The sequence below is a fragment of the Natator depressus genome, chromosome 3 (genome assembly GCF_965152275.1).
Source record: "Natator depressus isolate rNatDep1 chromosome 3, rNatDep2.hap1, whole genome shotgun sequence".
NCBI lineage: Eukaryota > Metazoa > Chordata > Testudines > Cheloniidae > Natator > Natator depressus.
Genome location: NC_134236.1, coordinates 130,828,210 through 130,836,415, shown reverse-complemented (window position 1 = coordinate 130,836,415; position 8,206 = coordinate 130,828,210). Strand labels below are relative to the sequence as shown.

Below are 8,206 nucleotides of genomic sequence, written 5' to 3'. Positions count from 1 at the left end.
CGAGTGCTCGGAACCTTCCCTCGAGAACGCCTCCGCAATTTCAGGCAAAAAAGAAGGGACTTAACAGATGCCCAATGGTATGTAAACAACATAAGCCCCTTAACCTGGGAAGAGGCCATTGGCGGTTCCTTAATACCATTAGGGGGAGTAATACATCATGCAAAAAGTATCCTAAGGTTACAAGCAGCAGTTGAAATAATGGCAAATGAAACCGGAGAAAGTTTAAGAGCCCTGGCCAAAGAAACAGATGGCCCTCCAAAACCGTCAGGCATTGGACATAGTGCTGGCGGCAAAAGGAGGGACTTGTGCTCTCATTGGAAAAGACTGCTGTGTGTATATACCAGACAACACCAATGAGGTAATAGATCGTGCTAGCCACTTAGAACAAATCGCATATCTTCCCCACAAAGAGCCAAGTTCTTTATGGAAGTGGCTAAGTAACCTTTTCAATTTCTCTGACATAGGAAACTGGTTGTTTCAGGGAGCCCTATCTCTCCTGTTTGGAATCCTAATAATTTTTGTATGTTTTCAGTTACTTTCCTGTTGTATCCAAAATTGTGTCAGGCATGCTACACAGATAGCTGCCCCAAACCAGAGTGCTAATTTGATTATTTTAAATATCACTGATGAACAAAGAGATAAAGAATGATTGATATGTGGAACCCAGTCATTGTTGGTCATTGCGTAGCTTGACCAAAAGGAGGGATTGTGAAAGTAGAATGAATTATATTGAAATTATAATTCATTAAAGAAATGCTACTTGAAGGGTTTGTTGAAATATATTGTCAGGAAGAGAAACATTAAGGAGTGTGAGACAATGGGTCCTCAAACTACATTACTTAGAGCTCCTACTGAGCTAGGAGATTGGTAAACGTTAGTATGCAAATAAGATATATATGTATATTTGTCAGTTTCTGCTTTCTTTTGTCTCTTATGTTAAATTGGCTTTGGCTTAGCTGTATAAATAAGTTATCTTGAGCCTCAGAGAGGGGCTCACATCTGGGTGCATTAGCAAAGCTCTTTGCTAATAAATAGAGTGGTCTGACAAATTATGTGAGTCCTGAATCTGACTTTGACAATACTTTGAAGACACTAAATGGTCTAGACCTGAAAACACTCAGCCACACGACTAAAGCTTGTAGGATTGAGTCCTATACCAGTGTGAATCCCTTTGTGATAATCTTTTATTCTAACAATCATTTACACACATGCACATACCTTATGTCTCTAAAAACCCTTATCTAAAACAAATGCAATATTTGGGGATCTTTGCGATCTCTTTGACTTTACTGTGCAATTATTTCAATGGGATCATGACCAAGAAATCCATATCAAATAAGGCTCTTAGAGATTCATTTCTGTCTAACAGAATCATGCCACGATGCTTAAAGGAACCCATTTCAGTCATTCCAGGGCATGAGGGAGGAACACACAGGGGACAGGGTTACTGGCTTCCTATTTTACCTCCATTAGGATGATACTCTGTCAAAACTGGTTGTTTTGTCACTTACCATTTTCCAGCCTACCAACTCTGCATTAAGGAGGATCCATAGCTCCTTCAGGACCCCTAGGGTGCATCCCCACAACCACAACACTCCCCATCTCCGTTTTCCTACTAGAAGGACAAACAGGGGGTCTGGGCTATTAGGAGTGCACTGAAAGACTTGGCCACTCCCAGTTACATTTCCAATCCCCTCATACTGCTGGGTCCATAAGAGTGAGCACCTGAAGAGTGAGTGGTCAGGAGTTCCTGAGCAGAGGGGAAAGAATTTGGATTTTTGCTGAAGCTGAATTAATAAGGGCAGCCGAGTCCCATTCCCTAATCAAGAGCTAAAAGGTGTGGCTTCCTCTCAGGGAAGAAATGCTGTGGCTAATGAAAGGGAGCTTGAACAGTTAGCTCTGGCTTATCCGTGGGCCTCCTAATTGTATCCGTAGTTGGGTTTGGATCTTATGATTCAGTCTTTACTATTTACTGACAGCCAAACTAGGGCCACCAGATTGACTCAGAGTCTGAAGCCATTGAACAAGAACCACAACAGTAAGTTTCTGACCCCTTCTCAAAGAGGGATCTCCCTCAGGCGCCAAAGTCCCTTGCCTAACTTGTGAGGAAGCTCCCAAGGCTCATCTGGGCACTGCCCCTGTTTCCCAAGAGGGGGTGTAGTTGATATTTGCCTGTGTATAATAGAGTGGAATGATCTATGTTTAAGCCCCACTCCCTGTTTGCCACTGGGCATTTACTTTATGCAGTGTTTCAGGGCAGTCACAGAATGGCCAAATAAAGAGTGAAGGGCTCAGCTAAGTTATATATAGTTTAGCCCAGTGATTTACTAGTAGTTCTAAAGGAAAACCCTCTCCTGTCAGTTCCACTTAGAAATGGGTTATAAAAAACTTACTATTTACATTCTGTTCCAATGAGGCATTTGCAACACATGTGTTGCATAGGATCATTTGTCCAGTGAAATCTCTTTGGCATTGGGCCAGCGTAAGACTGCATCTCCTTCAAAAGGAGTTTTGTTTTTGTTGAGTTTAAGCAACTCCTACAACCCAACAGCCTTTTTAAAAAGTTAGAAAAAGGTGTCTAGGCTGAGATAGGCACATTACAGCTATGACCATGTTTTTTAGAGCCAGGCTGTAATCCGTTGAAAAAGAGATTTTACGCAGAAAATGTGAACCTGAACTTGAGGCTAGGGCAGTACCTGTATGATAGCACAGAATAGGAAGATCAGGTGTAATTCTAAAAATATTATAGATGTTTAAGTATTTCTCAGAACCAAGAAAGCAGTTTCAGGTTTATATTTAAACTGGAAAAAAAGGACACCAAAACCTTTTAAATATATTTTGAAAACTAATTGTGAAGCACTCTGACCTTCTATAACCCAGTGTGTTTGTTTAATGTAGCATTGCTACTGTGTACAATAACCCTGCATCATTATTATGTCAATTTAAAGTGTCAACCTTTTTTTCCTCCCTAAATTGTAACCAGTTATAAAGAACAGGATAAATGTATGTAGAGATTTCAGCTCCAGAAACAGAAATAAATCATGACATAACCAACTCCAATGGGGCATGACAGAATGACTGATTTAATGCTTCTTGAAGTTTTTGGTTTCCTTCCACAGGGCATGGTTTTAAAAATAAACAAAACGAGATAATACATTAATTTATGTACACTTTACATACACTCTGTGTCACTTGGAGTTTGCAGCAACAGTAACAGAAATTGTTACAAAATAGAAAGTTACATGGCTGTTGCAGGTATTCAACAACCTACAACTTACAACAGTGTCATCCTGAGAGTGGTTAGCATAGTGATCATGTAAACATGCTTAGAAGCATTTACGGTGGACAATGGATGGGCCAGCTTCATCATATTCCTGTTTTGTGATCCACATCTGCTGGAAGGTAGACAGGGAAGCCAGGATAGAGCCACCAATCCAGACAGAGTACTTACGCTCAGGTGGTGCAATGATCTACAAGAGTAAGCAGAGCTCTGATCAGTAAACAAACCATATATGGGCACAGAAAACATTTTATGATTTACTACACCTAACTTAACATGTTAAGGGAGGTGGAATGGCATTTGCCAAAGAGGTAGAGTTAGTTCGAATGGGTGCATCTGATTGTTTGTAAAGTGCTTTGAAGATCAGTAGTGTTAAGTATTATATATTATTCCACTGTACTTGTCTGAAAATAAGTCTTATCTGAATATAAGAGTCAATAATCATATAGTCAAGTGTACCTTGATCTTCATTGTGCTTGGAGCCAGAGCTGTGATCTCCTTCTGCATGCGGTCAGCAATACCAGGGTACATGGTGGTACCACCAGACATGACATTGTTAGCATACAGGTCCTTCCTGATGTCAATATCGCACTTCATGATGCTGTTGTAAGTTGTCTCATGAATACCAGCAGATTCCATACCTGGTGACATGAGGAGATAAAGGAATACAGAGGTAAGTGCACTTAATTCACCAGTGAAGCAGAAGGATCAGTAACACTGAAGGGAAGGACTTCTTTGGAGAGAGAAGATTATATACCAATGAAGGATGGCTGGAAGAGGGTCTCTGGGCAACGGAAACGTTCATTGCCAATAGTGATGACCTGCCCATCAGGCAATTCATAGCTCTTTTCCAGGGAGGAGGAGGAAGCTGCAGTTGCCATCTCATTCTCGAAGTCCAGAGCCACATAGCACAGCTTCTCCTTGATGTCGCGCACAATCTCACGCTCAGCTGTCACAGGGAAAAACAAGATGTTAGAAGGCTGGAACAGGAGAGAGGAGAAAACAGCATAGCCAGAGGTCAAGGGGAACAGGCAAGGGCTCCAAAAGAACGTGCTTACATGTTTTCTGGCTCTGGGGGAGACTGTGCAGAGTCAGTCAACAATATGACTGGAGGGGGGAGTCAAATCATGGTCCCAGATTTTCAACATGGAACATCAGATACAGATCCCCATGTTTAACATTAAATCTATCAAACAGGACCACACTGAGCAAATACACACCAGGTACCCCCAGCTCAGGTTGTGTCTATTAAGTACAAACCTGTGCCAATTAACAAGCAAGTAGCTAAGTACAAGTGCCCATTGCACTGAGTGGTGATCCCTAGTCACACAAAGGAGTGCAGGTTTGCAGGATTTGGCCATCCCCGTGGAAGTTAAACAAGTCAGCCTCGAGTGTGACTGCTGTATGCTGCCAATCAGAGGTGGTGGTGGGCGTGCAGGCTCCACTTACCAGTGGTGACGAAAGAGTAGCCACGCTCTGTCAGGATCTTCATCAGGTAGTCAGTTAGGTCCCGACCGGCCAGGTCCAAGCGCATGATGGCATGTGGCAGAGCATACCCCTCATAGATGGGCACGTTGTGTGTGACACCATCACCAGAGTCCAGCACAATACCTGTGAGGGGGTGGGAGAGCGGGTGAGACCGAGCACCTCGCTAAGCCAACACAAGGCAAGGCTGGGGAAAATGGTCACAAGGGAAGGAGCAAACCCTGCAGGACCTCACGGAAAAGGGGCAGGCAAAGTTTGTTTTTACTAGTGGCAACATCAATCTAAAGCAGAATGGGGGGCCTCTCTTCATGTCTAAGAGTCTATCCCAGTGGGTCGGTGCCCTCACTAGGTGAGGGTGGGTGGCACCTATGCTGGTAGGTGGATGCCCCCCAGGTGAGGGTAGGTGCTGTTGGAGGCCCATTACTCTCACTTACCAGTGGTACGGCCGGAGGCGTACAGTGACAGAACAGCCTGGATGGCCACATACATGGCGGGCACGTTGAAGGTCTCAAACATGATCTGGGTCATCTTTTCACGGTTGGCCTTGGGGTTGAGGGGGGCCTCAGTGAGCAGGGTGGGGTGTTCCTCGGGGGCCACACGCAGCTCATTGTAGAAAGTGTGGTGCCAGATCTTCTCCATGTCATCCCAGTTGGTGATGATGCCGTGTTCAATGGGGTACTTAAGGGTCAGGATACCTCTCTTGCTCTGAGCTTCATCCCCCACGTAGGAGTCTTTCTGACCCATACCCACCATGACACCCTAGAGAGGAACAAAAGGGGGTTGGGGAGCTTAACATCTCTCCGGGGAAGGAGGGAGAGAGTCACACGTTATCCACCCTGGGGAGTGACAGCCAGCTCAGGTCAGAAGAGGAGAAGGCTCCCAAGTCACAGGGCACAGCTAGGGCAAATCCAGCCTATTGTAAGAGCAGCTGTTGCACTACAGGTGTGCCTGCATGGAGCACAGAGCACATTTGTGGGGCACTGATGGCATATTATATAAGTGTTAGTAAGTAATATATATATGCTAGTTTCATGATGGGAGGAACGGTGATTGGGTCACAGCTGGTGTGACAGCAGGCAGTTGTAGCACAGCTGGCATATAAATTACTCAGTCCCATTATGGAGGGGGGTCAGCCTCTCCCAAGTGATTAGGGACTTTCCCCAGAAAGCAGGGGTTGGTTTTTCAGCACTACCTCTGTGAAGCTGCAGTCCTGGAACGGCTAGAAGACAGGGCATCGTACCTGATGGCGAGGGCGGCCCACAATGGAGGGGAAGACAGCCCTGGGAGCATCATCCCCGGCGAAGCCAGCCTTCACCAGGCCAGAGCCGTTGTCGCATACGAGCGCGGTGGTCTCATCCTCATCACACATGGTGTCGGCTTTCTGGGGAACAGCAAGAAAATCAAACCACCGTAAGAGCTGATGAGAGACAATGCAACACAGCCGCAGTCTCACCACTCATGATCCACTGTCCCAGAGGAGCCAGGCTCTCCCCACCCACAGAAGGTGCGGGGTAAAGTGAGGCGTGGCTTCAGAATGGGGCTGCAAGGTCCAATGGGCATCTCAAAGGGTTTGATTTAAAACAAAAAACTTCTATACTACTTTAAAGTGGTTAATTAAAATCACATTTTAAACTCAAAGTAGATCCAGCCTTCCCTTCAATGTTATAACTCTATTTTAAATCTTTATTCCACTCAGTATGGGTTATAGAAAATTGTAAATTAGCTCAAAGAACTAATAGAATTAATCCACCACATCCTCAATAAACTGCTTTCTTTATTCCTTGATCCTCATTTTATCAAGGTTAGAGATTGTCACCATGTAATCTGGTAGTTTTAATATATACACTTAAGATACATACAGTGATTATATTTGGTGGTGGGGGGAGGGTAAAAATTGTGATCCTATAATCTCATCAATCTGGAACACAAGCTAAAGTAGATCATAGCGGCCAAGAGTATTTAGGAGAAATAATTATAAACCTTTATCAGGATAACAATAGTAAGCCACAGTTTTAAAATAAAGGCCAGGCACTTTGATTCAATAGTGTGGCAAAAACTGGAGACAGGAAGAGTAAACTTTCAAAAGTTACTTTTCGCCTAGTTATTAAAGGATTTTAAAAGTTTGAAACAATACACGTGCTGCTTTCAATTGGATGGAATTAAGAAACTGCGAAGTAATCCAAGTTCAAGTGCCATCTTGGATGGCACAAATAGTTAAAATCCAAATAGTAAAAATCTATGGTATTGTGCTTTTCCTTAAAATCTGACCCCTCCGCCGGGCTACAATCAAAGAGAAGACTGGCTCAGCAGGAGCCACTTAAACGATGTCCTTGTTCATTACCATCAGTAACGAGGTACTAGAGAGGCAGGTAACGCGTACCTGCTAGCACTCTCTCCCTCCACCCAGCGCCAGCTCAGCTCCAGGGAAGTTGCCCGGCAGATCGGCCGCAGTCCAGGCAAGAGGCGCTAGTTTCTCGCTGCCTGGCGAGGGATCCGAGCTGTGCCCCCCCGTGTAGACGCGATTCCTCCCCAGCAGCACGAGGGCAGAAGCCTGGCGAGCCAGCCCGGCTCGCCCGCTCGCTCTCTGCAGCGGAGGGGAGGCTCCCGCCGCTGGGGGCTGGCGCTTTGGCGGCTCCCCAGACACTGTTTAGTCTCGGGCCCCGGCTGGGCGTCTGGCGGCGCGGCGCGGCGCGCCGCGCTCCCTGGGCTTTGCGGACTCAGCCCCCGCCCCGCGGGGCTCCCCCGGCTCACCTCGGGTGGCTCCTGGCTCTCCGCTCCGGCTCAGGCTCCTCGCGGCTCTCCAGCTCGGTGGGCTGCCCGGCCCCGGCAGGTCTTTATAGGGCCGCCGCCGCCGCCGCCTCCCCCGCCGGCCGCAGGAATGTCTCCCCGTCTGTCTCCATATTTGGGTGTTGGGCAGCGAGCGAGCCCGGCCGGCCCGGCCGGAGCCCCCCAGACCCGCCGCGCGGCCGCGGGGCTGCCCAAAGAAGGAGCTCCTGGCCCGGGCCCAGGGACCAGAGGCCGGGCCGTATAAGGAGCGTCTGCCGGGCCCTCCCCGGCCCCCGCCTCGGGCCAGGGGAAGGGGCCGGGAGGGCTCGTGTCCGAAATAATCCCGACCCCGCGCTACCCAGAAAGGAGAAGGCGGCGCAGGGAGCCCCCGGCCCGGGGCAGCCCGGGGGAGGCGAGCCCGGCTCAGCCCGAGGAGGAGGAGCGGAGAGCTGCGCCGCGGGGTGAGCGGCCTGGGCTGGCCGGGGGCAAGGGGCTCTGACGCCGGCCCGCCGGGAGCTAGCGGCGGGGACCTCTCCAGCGCCGCTCGGCCCGAGGGCCCCCCATCAAGGCCCTGCCTTCGGCCGTTCACTTCCCGCTCCCCACTTTCCTGCCGGCCGCCTAGCGCACAGCGCCCTGGCGAGCCAGGCACACTTGCGTAGGGTCTCTTGAAGCGGC

General features: G+C 48.0%; 1 protein-coding gene across 1 annotated transcript; it reads right to left on the bottom strand.

Annotated features, from left to right (window-relative positions):
* Positions 1-3,050: 3,050 nt before the first annotated feature.
* ACTA1 (actin alpha 1, skeletal muscle) lies at positions 3,051-7,675 on the bottom strand. The gene is made up of 7 exons (XM_074948828.1): positions 7,517-7,675; positions 6,006-6,146; positions 5,200-5,524; positions 4,730-4,891; positions 4,038-4,229; positions 3,740-3,921; positions 3,051-3,470 (listed from the first exon to the last, which is right to left on the bottom strand). The coding sequence occupies exons 2-7, from the start codon at positions 6,132-6,134 to the stop codon at positions 3,327-3,329; spliced, it is 1,134 nt and encodes a 377-aa protein (XP_074804929.1). The 5' UTR covers positions 6,135-6,146; positions 7,517-7,675; the 3' UTR covers positions 3,051-3,326.
* Between the last annotated feature and the right edge of the window lie 531 nt (positions 7,676-8,206).

Bases quoted from the DNA above. Each gene is read 5' to 3' on its own strand.
- ACTA1 (XM_074948828.1), bottom strand. From the start codon at position 6,134: ATGTGTGATGAGGATGAGACCACCGCGCTCGTATGCGACAACGGCTCT. The intron at 4,892-5,199 runs GTAAGTGAGAGT...ACCCCCTCACAG, and splicing joins CGCCTCCGGCCGTACCACTG to GTATTGTGCTGGACTCTGGT. The intron at 4,230-4,729 runs GTAAGTGGAGCC...TCCCTGTGACAG, and splicing joins CTACTCTTTCGTCACCACTG to CTGAGCGTGAGATTGTGCGC.